Source organism: Triturus cristatus, chromosome 6 (genome assembly GCF_964204655.1).
Source record: "Triturus cristatus chromosome 6, aTriCri1.1, whole genome shotgun sequence".
In the NCBI taxonomy this organism is placed as follows: Eukaryota; Metazoa; Chordata; class Amphibia; order Caudata; family Salamandridae; genus Triturus; species Triturus cristatus.
This window is the reverse complement of record NC_140589.1, coordinates 1,224,732,560-1,224,746,884: the sequence shown is the minus strand read 5'-3', so window position 1 is coordinate 1,224,746,884 and position 14,325 is coordinate 1,224,732,560. Positions and strand designations below refer to the sequence as shown.

Here is a 14,325-nt window from a genome sequence, read left to right as displayed (position 1 = left end):
CTCAACTTCCTTCCAAAACTCTTCAAAGCATCCTGCCCTCATTTCTAAACCATTTATGTGTTCCAACCACTCTTCTCTGGACCATATTCCACCTGTTTCCTGATCCTCCAAGCTAGCACCCCATCCAAACATGCTTGCGTCTGTCTCTAATACAAAATCTGCACAAATTCCATAAATTGCCCTGCCATTCCAAGCCTCTAGGTTCTCTAACCACCAAACCAGCTCCTCCCAAGCTTCTTCCGTAAGGGAAACAAAATCTCCATACCAAAAACCCTTCCTCAACGCATCTGCTTTCTTTCTCTTTAAAGTTCTGCAATGGAGCGGCCCAGGGAAAAATGCCTGTACTGAACTTGAAAACAAGCTAATCACCCTTGCTAAACCTCTTAGAGATACCCTCGCTTTTTTCAACAAACCTTTCACTTCTGATCTTATCTTTACCACTTTCTTCTCCAGTAACTTAAAGTCTTCTCTACAGTGTTCACCATGAAACCCAAAAATTCTATACTTCGACTGGGTTTCAAAACTGACTTCTCTTTGTTGATCAAAAAACCCAAACCTTTCAAAGGATCCATACACAAACTTAACTGTCTCTCCAGCTCTAGCAGACTCTGAGACATTAATAAAAAATCATCTAAACACATTATCATTCGAATTCCTCTCTCTCTGAGAAACTTGGCTACTGGTCTCAACACCTTTGTAAAACACCAAGGTGACGACGCTAGACCAAATGGGAGACAAAAAAACTGACAACCATCTGAACTGCAAGTATCTGCGACTCTCCTCCACAATTGGAATTGTGAAATAAGCATCCTTTAAGTCCAATTTCACCAACCAATCGTTCTCTTGTAGAATATCTCTCAAAAGATGGATCCCCTCCATCTTGAAATGTCTGTAAACAACATACTGATTCATATTTCTCAAATTTATCATGGGTCTCCAACCCTTTTCCTTCTTCTTCACCAAAAATATTGTACTCACAAAACCCCGATCTTTCTCCAAAACCTTCTCTATCGCCACTTTCTGCAACATCTCTAAAACCTCTTTTTCTATTATATCTTCTAAATCTTTTTGAAAAACCAATTGATTTGGTTCTTTTAACTGCTTTGGCTCCTCTATGAATTCTATAACATAACCTTTTACTGTTTGAATTACCCATCTGTCTTTTGTTAAATCCTCCCACATCTTCACAAACCATCTCAACCTTCCCCCTACCCCGCTTGGGATAGAACCAGAATCGGTCCTCGTACTCACCTTGAGAACCTTGAGAGAACTGTGCTCTTCCCCTAGAGTTGGGAACTCTCCCTTGTCTTCCTCTTTGAGGTTAAAACCCTGTTGCTGACTGGAAACCTCTAAACGCAGCTCTTCCCTGGAACTGATAATGTGCCCTTCTGAAAGTCCGGCCAGGGAATCGGGCTCTTGCCCCGGTCAAAAACACCTCTTCCAAAAACTCTCCTTAAGGAAGACTGTGCTTTGTCTAAACTTGTAAAAGTTGATACGTTCTTCCCAAACCTTTGACCAGTCCTTCTCCAAACAAATATCCTTTAGGGTCCTCACTTGGCTCTTTCCTCACAAAGACCCCCAGTATTGGACCTATCCTCATAAGGATAGCTTTGCGTCTTTCCGCAGATAAAGATGCATTAGCGTTTCCTAAGGAACAAATCGCTCTCTGCGACCAGCCCCTCAATAAATCAACGTCCTCATGTACATCTTTTATCTTGGCCTCCTCGGCCATGTGTAAAATTCTTGACAATGGACCCAATAAGTCCAACAAACGATTTTGACACTGTTTAAGTGCCCTCTCCAAACCCTTCCTGGGATCACGTCCCATCTTAAACAAGAAACATATAAGATCTGGATCCAGATCTGGTGTCACACATGCTTTTCCATCCACAACAGGACGAGAGCACTCCGTTGTCATCCCTGCTCTAGCCTCCTTTTCCAATTGCCTTCTTATCCATAATTTTAAGGATTCGGCCCCATGAGGCATTGGTCACCACTCTGAGCACCTTGGATGCCTAATCATTTCAGGACTAAACATGTCTATTCCCTGCAGATCCTTTATGATACCTTTTTCCTTTCTCTCCTTCTCATCCTTATCCGTGTCCATATCCCATCCATCATCGTAATAGTCATCCAACACAAACTCATCTACCTCATCCTCACACTCTATATCTGTAACTTCCTCCAAATTTCTCTCTCTATCTTTTGTGCCGCTATGGACACCCTCCTTTGTGCCGCTAAGGACATCATCCTCATTTGTGGCGCTAGGCTCACCTAATCTCTTTGTCATAAACTTGACTCCTACTTCAATATTCTTACTCTTCCTAGGTCTTTTTCCATGACCCTCTGCCTCACTTTCCTCTTTTTCAACAGACCAGTATTCACCCTCTAAAGCCTCATTAGCTCTTCTTTTCCTCCTCGTAACACTCTCAAAAACCTCCTTTATAGAACTCCTCATCTCTTCTTGCACTATTTTTCTTAAATTTGCATCCCCGTGCTCTGTGCACCTTCATTAACTTACATTATTTTCCTTATTTCTATGTATAAATTAACTCCTATTCTTATAAATCTACTCCTTTGTACCTTTTTTTTTATCTTTTAAAAAACCTTCTAAATTCACTACTTCTTTTCGACCAAATAACCGTCAATTTTCCTCGTTCGCGTCCTTTCCAGTACCGCTGTCAGTCAGATTAAACAGCTGATGGCAGTTAGAGAAGACGCACGAGCGTACGCAAGTCTTCAGGCCTCGTGCACATCCTAGGCCTAGTGCGCGCGTAATGCCTATCCAAAATGACGTCTTACGTCATCACGTGTGCATGCGCGGCGACATAAAACCTCGTACAGGGACCTACGAGGTTCAAACTACCTCGCTCCCACTGCTGAGCCTGCACGGGACCTCATCGATACACCGCAAGCTTAAGCACGAGATGCTCCTCGCGGCGCAACGGTAAGCTTATTCCTCAATGGTACGCCGCGAGCTGAAGCACGAGACGCTCGCTCATGGCGCAACGTTCAACTTTTTTGTCTCTTTTTTTTCAATGGCTTCTACAAAACTAATCCTAATCTTACTAAACTAAAAGCGAATTAACCCATAAATTGGGTTTTCTACTTACAATGCATACAATCTACCTAACAAACAAACATGATACTCCGTAACAAAATTTTCAACCTTTTACTCAAATCAATTTTTCTCAAAACATTATCTATATTTTAAATATATTAATTTTACTCATTAATCTAAAATAATACATTCAATCACACAACAACAGTATAACACAGTAAAGCAATGAAGTGATACTCATCTGTCAAGGAGCAGCATATAAAAGAAATAGGAAGATGGCTGCTATGACAGGGGTTTTATGTGTATCTGGACATTCTAAGTTCTGGAATTTGAAGAGTTGAAGTTGTTTTGCTTTGAAGTGCTGCAAGTAGCTGGCAATTAACGTGTAAAGCATAATGCTAGCCTCCAGTCTTGTCATGAAATTGAGAGCCTGCAGCACCTGTGAGGAGAGCGAGGAATAAAATAGCAGCTTCTTATGAAAGGAGAGAAGGATTTCTGGATTCAAGGGAAACTATTTAAGCAGAAGTCAAAGTTTCAGTTGAAGATAGGTATGTCTTTTACTTGGAGATTGATGAAGGCCATAGCTGGAATACGAAAGACTATCGAGGATGGGATATTAGAACTAAAAAGGGCGATAATTCAGAATCTAGGAATGGCAAACAGGCTTCAAAAAGAATACAGGATGAAAACTGTGTTGACTTTTTGGGCTAACACTATCATAGGGTATATGTGAATAGGCTGTATAATAATGGGGCAAAACCAGAAGTGATCTTGTGTAGATGTCATTCTGACTTAGATAGGCTCAAAATATTGGATGGATCTCCAACGGCAGAGAAAGATTTTTAGTAATGAGAGTTTAATGCAGGAGGGCAATTGGAGTTAATGCCTGGCTCCTTATGCTTATCAAGTTAGAGTGGATCTAGAACAGATTTCTGAATGGTGGAATGAGGTGGATCTTTCTGACCGCTCACTGGAGGACTTTGTTACTTGAAGTAATTATAAAAGAGCAAGATATTAAGTGGGCTATTCAAAAATTGAGGAACAAAATCACCTAATGGGCTGGGCAACCAGTCAAATTTATTTAGCAGCTTAATAGTTTACCAGTTGCTGTTTCTATTTATTCGGGTTTAGCAAGATTTAGAGCAAACAGGGCAGCCGAAGCCAAGACAAGCGACGATTCTTCAGTAAAATGGGGCATCAAAGGTTTCAAAGGAATATTCATTGCACCTATGAAGCTTAAGTGGCCCTTTTATGTGCTGCTTTAAAAGTTGAGGTGTGGAGCTGGACAATCAGTTTTCTGGGTTTGGATCAGTTATGTGGAATATGGAATGCGAGCGAGAGACTGCTCAGGAGGTTAGCTCCTGTATACAAAAGTAGCAGCTGTGGTTAGAGCAACCAGGTCAGATTTTCCATAAAAGAGGACTGAATGACCGGTCATGATACCAAAGAGAGAATTGTGTATTTTCAGGAAACTGATTCACATACATGCATAACTTTCACAGTGTCCTCCAGCGCCAAAGTGAAGGAGTATCACACCAGGTTAGTGAGGGTATTAGGGTGCATCATAGAGGATGAAACATGGACCAGCCTTGTTCAATGCATGCTTCAAATCGATCCCGTTTAAACGTCTGCAGCAAACATATGTGATACCAAAGATAATAAGTACAATTAGCTCCAATTCCGTTCCATAGATTTTATGAAAAGATGGCAGACTTCTTTGACACAGCATGTACTATTGAAAGCTACCCCCTTATTGAAAAAAGGGTAGGTTACTGGAAATCTTAGGGTGACCTCTTTAGATGGCACCAATGATTTACATAGTGAGACGTTTTCTGACTTATAAGGGGGGGGTGTAGTTGGGGTCAGTAGAGTACTGGCAGGCTCATTTCTCTGGGCCTGATGTGGAGAAAAAGATTCCTCACAATTAATTTTAAATCAGCAAGGTCTCCCATTTTCCTTCAGAGGCAACTGGCTAAGTAGACAAAGCGTAATGGGGCGCATGTAAGTTCAAAGCCGACAATGGCTTGTCAGATCATATAAGGGATTGATACGGAGACTCTATGGATAACCCTACATGTGAATACTCCACAAGCCACATTTACCAATCCCCAATATTTTATTATTATTATGGAAATTATACTGAAGCAAGTAAAAGAGAGAGAAAAGTGTGTGTGTGTATGAATGTGTGTAAGTACATTCATGATATTATGTTGGCATCGATTACTGACCACTGGGATAATTACTTATGTTAACAGGGCACTACGTCCCCTCTTCCATTTCACCTTTTCATTGACTATAAGTTCTGTTCACGTTCTAAATAAATAGTTTATGGAAAAAATATTAAACAATGAAACTTTTAAAAGTAAAAAGTGGCATCAAAATCGCAATCTGTAGTTATTAAAACCCTAAAAAACTAATTGTTTAATGAGTAGATACAAGTAACAAATGTTGCTCGTAGTAATGCTGTCCGACTGGGTGATCCAGTAAAAAACGCAGCAGAAATGACCACTGGGCGGAGGGTGCAGTCCAGCCCAGCGAGAGGCGTCCCAGGGTTGACCCTGTCAATATGCCATATCCCAGCGACTCTATGTAGGATCGGCCATTTCCCCCTTGCCCTCCGCCCCAGGAATGAAAGCAGGATAATTATTGTTGCAAAATGGCACAGTTGGCAACTGTTCTATTTAGTGGAAGAGGTGGGACTCATTTTTCATGGAGCATGTCTGTTGCGTAAGAGTCCCACCCCCCAGTGCAGTGACTGGCAGTATCCCGTCCACTAAATTCACTGGCTGTCACCCCTGGTATACTGGAGAGGACTGCTCTGTTCCTTCATTTACCCATGGCTTCTATTTTCGTGCTACACATTTCCAGAACAGTAAATAATCAATACATTTACTTTCTGCATTTCCAATCTTGAGACCCACAATATCTGAGCCACCATGAGCACTTATTAATGTAAAAATGACAAATTTATTAGATTGAATGATCAAAATTACGAGTAGTTAAGACTTCAGAAATATCTTGTTAATCCAGTGTTTCTGTTTTTCTGGTTATGCGTCGAAATCGTTGTAGGATGTCTTAGTGCAATCTTTGGATAGCTTTCAAAGTTTAAACTAACAAAACATTTTGCAAGATGACCACTCTTGTAAATTTGTCAATATTTGTTTTTCACTGCTGCCCTTTTCCTTTTCTTCGCAGGGGTAACCCTTTTTGTTGCACTTTACGATTATGAGGCAAGAACAGAGGATGACCTAAATTTCCAGAAAGGAGAAAAGTTTCAAATTCTCAATAGCTCGTAAGTGTGGAAAAGCATGCAAGTTTATTTCTGGTTTATTTGCCAGCAAGTAAATTGTTTACAAAATGAAAGAAATTTCCAATGGAAACCATAATCTGACTTTGAAAAGTTTGGTGAATGTATTGTATTTCAGTATAGTAGGCCTGGTTCTTGTGTTTTGACAGTGGCTTTCTTGTGGAAGTCGGTAAAGTTTTCATTGCCCTGGCAGAATTGGGAGAAGTTAATTTCTTTGCACTTCAAGAAGATTGCAAAGTTATTATGTTTTGTCCAGTTGTGCCTTGGGTAGCATTTTCCCACAAAATCCTACATTTGTGATAAAATTCTCCGGCAACAAAAGATGGTTTGCCGTTGTTTTTATCTTGCAAATGTATATATGGGAATTTCTTTTCTACATCAAAGCAATTTTTATGAAATTCAGAAACGTTGTCTTGTTCTAATAACGTGCTGAAGTTTGCAAAAACTAAACCCTGAATGTTTCCCACCCATCCTTTTTAGGTCTCGGCTAGCGAAGGCTGCGCTTGCGCAGTCTCGCTCGCGAGATTTAATGATTTCAGTACGGGGCTTGAACCCGCCCCTCTTCTCCATTGGCTGGCTTCCTAAACGGAGGCCAGCCATTGGAGGAGAGGGGCGTCTGTCCGTTTAAGCCCTGTCTTTTTCGGATTCCGGGGCGTGTTTTTTCGATTCTTTCTCTCCTCTGGAATGTAAACATTCCAGCCAATGGCAAGAGGAGAGAAACAAAAACACGCCCCCCAATCCGAAAATGACGCGCTGTTTCTTGGTTACAAAGTCGGCGAGCTACCTTTGCACCACGGGTCACCCACTCTTGCCCTCGCCCTCACTCGCCGTCAGGGTGTCCTCGATGAACAGCGGAAACTTCTCCTCGCTGTCCCTGCAGACTGCGACCAGGCGCGCCATCTCTCCTGCTTAATGCTGCTGCTCATCTGTTGGCAAGGAGGGGGCGGGGCCGCACTCTTGGGGAGGGTTGTATCGCCTGGGTGTCCATGCGGTGTGCCGGATGTATGCACACAGGCAGGAGGCAGCGAGGAGCAGACACAACAATATCACCCCGGTGCCTGCAGGGAGCAGCCTTCCCGCCCTGTGCTCGCTGCCAGCGAATGGCGTCATTGCAAACCAAGGGTCGGAGCCCAGACCCGGCTGGCCAGCCTCGGTGTGAGTAGCGCTTTGTGTGCATTCTTGCGTCTCAGAGCTGCCGTCTGCCATGGTTCAGGGTTGGACAGGGTGTTATTGACGGGCGGAGACAGTGGAAAAAGGGAGCGCAGCCCGTCATAGTATTCGCAGGCAGTGTCCTAACAGATTAGAGAGATTTATGGCAGGATGATGTAACAATCCATAGACGCCTTCTTTCGACATGAAGGCATTCAAGCGCTTTACGTGAGCTCCAGTTCGTTCCGTTACACAAGGACACATTCACTTTTGGAAGGCATGGGGAGATTTAGTGATTTGCCCAGAATCACAGGAAGTTGAGCTCACGCCGTAGCTTGAACCTGGCTCCCCAGCGCCAAGGTCAGCAGCTCTGGCCTTTACGCCACATTCCTCCAATGTTTGCAAAATACTCTCATATAGCGAGGATCAGGTCTACCAGCTGTCCGTGCAGTGATTCCGGGCGTGTTGCGGCGCTCGTCTGCGGATGACGGATCTCTCTCTCATGTGAAGTGTGAATATTAAGCTCCTCATAGGACGGACTGCGAACTCGGCCCTGCTCTTATCTTGACAGCAAACAGCGGGATCATTTCTGAACTCACCTCACAATAATAACACTCGCACTTCAATATTTGCGGCAGAAGTCGAATGCAGCTTTGTGTGTTCGGGGACGTTTAATGGTCGTAGTGTTTAGTTGCGTAGTTTGTAGGGCATGGTTTATTTTGCCAACTGTAACGATATCTGCGTAAAATAAAAGAGTAAATAAGCGTACCTTTTTAGAGGTGAGCCATGAAGTTCATCGGGCGAGCAGGTCTGGCTTGTGTCTAGGAGCCAAAGCAAGCGTTGTTTATCAAAATATTCATCATGTTAATAATGCAGCAAAAGCCACGTAAAATATGCTAAAGAGTATTTTAGATTAAACCAGGTTAATTCTTGAACGCTTGTGTTTCACATTAGTATCACTGCATTAACATCTGTTAAGTCAATGTCAAAGCAATGTCATGAGCAATACCAATAGCTCTAACTTTGACAATGCCGGGACCATTGCATTGTAAATGCTTGTTGTTAGATCTCATGAACAGGAAAAAGCTGCTCTTAAAAAATAAAAAACACAAATCTTGAGACTCCAGGAGATTAGATCATGACGAGTGGCCTCAAAATGTTGCCCATTTTCATCTCTACTAGCTAACGTTGATGAGTAAATATGTCTGGGAACATCAGTTCTGTTGGAAACAGCCATGAATGGGAGATTTAAGTGTCTGTGACTTCAAGCAAAACCTTTTTGCTAGATGTACCTCCTGAAGCATGCGTGTAATTTACTCATAGCAGGTGTATTGAGGGTTGTACGATGGTACAACGCAGGTAAATTACATCATATGCCTTTGCCACACATTTTTTAGCACGCATGTTTTTACCGTGAATATGCGGTTACTACGCATGCCAATACAACACATTGATTTTAGATTTAAAAACAATTATTTTTGGGGGAAGCCCCTCACCCCCCAACTTACCTTAAATGTGTGGTATTGGCATAAATTCATATTCGCTGTAAAAATATGCGTGGTAAAGGCACAAGGAGGTAAAATCCTCATTGTAAAGTCTGTCTCCCGTGCATTGAGAGCCTGCTTGGTGATCCACATTGGAATCAAAGACCTTTGTGACAATGGATAACTTAAAAGAAAATTAAGCTTGGGATGATGCTAGTGCCTGGTCTGGCTAGGAAACAAAAGTAGTCCTGACAAAAGTATTCACAGCAGCCTCAGATTGCACCAAGTGACCTTGATGCTTTTGAGGGGTGGGGGGTGATTGGGTGTCTCCTATTAAGAAAACAAGTCCCAATGGTGCGTTATTCCTTTTTTTATTTTATTTATTGAGTTTTGTATAGCGCGAACTTGAACCGAGGGCATCATAGTGCTTCACAGAGGAAGCACAAGCAGTAGCTACCTGAGATATATTTGAAGTAAATATAGATACAAAGTGATAGGATGTGACAAGGTATACTATGAATGGCATAAGCAGCAACTACATAAGATCCATTTGGAGCAAATGCCGATACATGGTGACAGTATGTGATGAGGTAACAAGGACATTAGGTAAAGTTGCAGGTATGATTTTGAGGTAGTTACAGTACACATAAATACATAGCGCTTTACACAGCACAGCAGCAATTGTATGAGATCAATGGAGGAGTAAATAAAACGGTAAATAGTAACAGTAAAACGGCAAAACAGGATAATTTCCCAAATACATTGAATGAAAAGGCATTGTGGGTACAGTCATTTCCAAAAGGGAGCTAACACACTATTCAAATAATTCAGAATCTGGCAATCGAAGCCAGGGGCACTTTCTCCAAAGCAAGGAACAACTTAAATACTTACGAAATTGTGTGCATTCAAAACAGTGGGTGCCCAGCTTATGATATATAGTTGTGTCACAGAAAAAGCAATGGCAAGCACTTATGCAAATCAGGAACTATCATTACTCTCAAAATGTACTGCTCTATCGATCTGAAATACTAATCAAGTGCTGAGGCTCTCACAACACATCTCTACACTGATTTACACCAGACATACCTATCCGCCACTGATACGTCTTCAGAGCTCCCCCAATGCTCTTCTATTTTGTCCTGCAGCATGCACTGATATCCCATTATTTAGGGCCTCATTTGAAGTTTGGCTGGAGACTCACCAGCCCATCCTGTTAGGAGAGAGGTACAGAATGTGTAGAGATCCCTGCCTGGTGGGGATCTCCCTTCCTTCAGTGTATCTGCTGGTACAGCGGATGCATTTTGGGCAAGGGGGACATATTTGTTTGGCTGGCATCTCATTTATTTTTATTCATTATCAGACTCTCAAAGCTTGAGTTACTCTGAAAAACCCAGCAGTTACTATGACACTTTTGGCCTTATTTAGATCTCAGCGGATGGAATACTCCGTCGCAAACGTGATGGATTTCCCGTCCGCCGTATTACGATCTCCATAGGATATTATGGGATCGTAATACTGCAGCCAATATCTCAATCAGGCCCTTAATGAGGTCAGGTAGCCACTAATATGGTGGGGTGGAAACTCTGACAATATTTAGTGGAGCTCCCACTTCACCAAACTCTGATGAGGCCCTTCGACATTAGCAGAACTCTCAATATGGATTTGTATGAGGACCTGCATGCAGAACTATGCCACTACTGACATACACCAATCTCTCACAATACACTCCTGTTCCACCTTGCCTCATAAACTAAGATATCAGCATTGGGACACACAGAGCTTGAAAAATGAACCTGTTATGAATCCCACCCCTGAAACATCTGAAGAGTTCTGAATAAGCACGTCACTCTTTGGCCATAGAATAAACTTGTATGCCAGTACTGAGATTTTCACAGATGTCTCACTAGGTACTTCAGTCCTGACTGCCATCGCGCACATCTGTAGACCTCTCACAATGTGCTTCTACCCTTGTATTGAGACATCCTCTGGGTTCTTATATTAAGCATTTTTCCTTGCATCATGCACTAGTATAACAATTGTGAGACATGCACAGAGCTCTAATAACGCACATTTTCTTGATTTGCAGATTACACTGATATAACCCAATATCTGCTTTACCTTAGTGGTGACACATTCTAATCTCCGTCAGATGCAGAGGGTGGCGTTAATGCACTGGTTGCATAGGTTTACTTGTAGCCTGCAGGGCACAAGTTCTAATCCCATTATATCGCAATGGCTTAGTTGGCTGCAGAAATGTTTATGGTCCCTGCAGAAAAACCTGGGCCATCGTTTCTGTTTACCAATTAATGGATATTCGAACACTAGAATGTTGAAAACTCCATTGAAAACAATAGAGTGCTCTGGGCTTCCAATGGCCGGTAGAAGCCCGGAGCTCCGACATTCCAAAGTTGTTGTTAACAGCTTTTGCTGTGAACAAAGGCCTCACTGAGCCCGAGGGGATTTCATTCCCCTCTGCGGTTAAGAGGCCTTTGTTTTTATTTGTTAGAACATTCTGCCCTCTAGTGGCCGGATGCTCTACTAGCTCCATAGTTGGGCTATGCCGACTTTAAAGTCCCACTCCCTTGTTAAAGGCCCTCAACTTCGGCTTTGGCCTTTAATGCTGGAGCAGACCTTTAATGGCAGATATAGCCCGTCACGACGGGCTATAAGGCTATAGTAAAACACATTCTAGTCGGTCTTGATGCAGCACACATTGTCCCGCTATGTACCTGCACACATTAAAATCACATTACCAAAGAGATTTAGCGAGTTACAAAGCCTATTAAACTGTGGAAAATTCAATTGCACTTTGTGAAGTAATCAAGCTGTGGCACCCATGAGGCTTTGGTGAAACTGCATAATCCAGAGACATCTGACATTTTGTGCAATCTCCAGTTCTTCAGAAGGTTCCTGCTCAAAGCTGAGAATAGGCAGAATGCAGATCACAGGTCTGAATCCTTCTTTGGTCTCCGGAGCACTTCTCCCTGCTTGGCTGAAAGCCCTGCCGATGGTGCTGAAGCTAAACTCCTCAAAGGTTACTGTCACATTGTTGCTGCTGAGCCTGAAGGCCTAGGTTTTACTATCTGATGGACGACAAAGTAGCAAGCTAGCAGCTTAGCAGGTCTCTGTCTTCTCATGCCTAGTGCTTATTTTGAGCCAGTGGTTTCCGGTGCTCGGCACTGGCACTTAATTGTCAACACCGGAGTTTGACAGTCTGCCACAAGGTGGCGGTGTGTGCCTAATTTAGAGATTACCGCAACAATAGTTAATTATTAATTCAATATACATTAAAAATGACTATTACGTGCCGCCCAATCCATTCTTATAGCTTTGGGGGCCTGAAATAATCTGATCTGTCACACTTGTAAGAGTGTGATGGATAGTAGTTGTGTTGTTACTATCATTGGCAGTGCTGGCAGGGGCACTGGTGGTGCAAGCTGCAGTGGCATCCCGACAAAGAGCCTTGGCACTTATTTTTTTTATAAATTAACCACTGCTCATGCTGCGCTCCGTATGACCTTCTGTCGGCCTCGGTTTGGCACTGCAAAGTGTCTTGACAGATGTTCAGTCTTTTAAAGCTTCCCATTTGTCAATGCCCCATATGCTGTGCTGCACATGAAAATGCATCACACGTAAGCGCGCTTACATGTCTCTATTTTAATTGTCTCTATTTTTATTTTTTCTACTTGCCAGCAAAGCTCCCCAAAAATGCACTTTCCACAAAAATTTGGAAGACTGGAGTTACACCACTAATTGACATTGTCCTCGAATAATTGGGCATATATTTATGACTCTTAGATTTTCAGTTGAAACCTTGATTTCTGACTACTCCCAGGAGGCACTGACAGACCAGGGATATTTAACAGGCAGAGCACAGTCTCTTGTGCTCTCATGGCTCCCAAGTCTGTTTCGCTGTCACTAAAGGCAGGGCTAGCAAAGCGAGAGTGACTGGTTTTAATGCACATGTGCGACCAGGCAAGGAAAAAGCCACTGCACCATGTCCCTGGAAACAGCATTTAAAAATGCATTAGTAGTGCTAGTAGTAAAAAATACTTTATTGCATTAATCATTTGATTACAATAATAGAGAATAAGCAAGCATAAAAATAGAATAAAAAAATCACATAATTTCCATGCGTGGTATCCTATAGAAGAAAACATAAATAGATTGTGATACCTGTTTTTGCATCTATATACATATCAAATAGTAAAAGCCATCTAGTCATTTAATGTTTTATAGGCGTGTTCTAAAAACGGAACCATCCTTCTAATTGAACTTTCCCCAGCGAGCCTAAAACAATAACGTATAGCGTCCGTAGTTGCTATTTTGGCATTATTAAACATGGGGCGTAAATATGTCCTCTGTGTAGGCAACACTACTACTAATAGTGGTATGCGCCAAACGTGCACACAAGCTGCCCAGAAGGGAGTCTGCATAGTAGCCCATGAGACAGTCTATTGATGTCTGGAGCCCATAATTGCCTGTTTAATAACTGACATCCATCGTTATGTTAGCTTTGGGCTGGCCTATTTTGGAGTATGCTGAAGCGTATCTGCATAGCTAGCATAGTTACAGGACAAATAATACATATTTTGCCCTACTCGGAAACATATTTTTTATCTCAAATGTAAGAATTATGTATCTGTAAGCAGTTTTGAGCTCTGTATCCTTAAGGGTCCCTCATCTCAACTGACAGTCCCACGCGGCTCACACGCTTGGAAATTAAGGAAAAACGCTTTGATCCTTTTAAGAAGTGCTGTGTTGTGCAATTTAGCCTCTTTCTGTTAATTGAATGTGTCAATCTGCACATCCGTGCAGTTTCTATTTCTGTGTACCGCTGCACAGTTGCATGGGTGAGTTGTTTGCATATTGGGCTAGAACATGCGTAATGTGCCATATAAGCTCTCTGCAGCACACTAAATATTAGTCAGACGTATTGTAATCTAATATTTCAAAATGAAATGATTTGTGCACTCTACTCAAGTATTTTATTACATTGTCAGTCCTAAAGAAAAGCAGTATTTCCTAATTTCTAACTGTGAGCTTCTGTTTTGTTTTCTCAACTCTTGTGTTTTTTTGTGGAGTTTTATATTGCACGAACTAGAACCGAAGGTATCGGAGCGATTTACATGAGCACCAGTTACGCTACAGATGGACACATTCATTTTTGTTAGGCACAGAGAGATTAAGTGATTTGCCCAGAATCACAGAATGTTGAGCGTCCCTGCCGAGACTCAGATCCAGTTCCCCAGCTCCGAGGTTGACCACCCTAGCTGTTCGGCCACATTCTCTCCATCTTGTTTGCACTCCTTACGGTATTCCTT

The 14,325-nt window shown here is 42.3% G+C and overlaps 1 protein-coding gene across 2 annotated transcripts in view; it reads left to right on the top strand.

Moving 5' to 3' along the window:
• FYN (FYN proto-oncogene, Src family tyrosine kinase) overlaps positions 1 to 14,325 on the top strand; it is a 514,055-nt gene that overhangs the window by 323,914 nt on the left and 175,816 nt on the right. For both annotated transcript variants that reach the window (XM_085612142.1, XM_085612143.1), the window contains exon 5: positions 6,257 to 6,353. In XM_085612142.1, the coding sequence (XP_085468268.1) occupies positions 6,257 to 6,353 (97 nt within the window). The remainder of the gene's footprint in view (positions 1 to 6,256; positions 6,354 to 14,325) is intronic.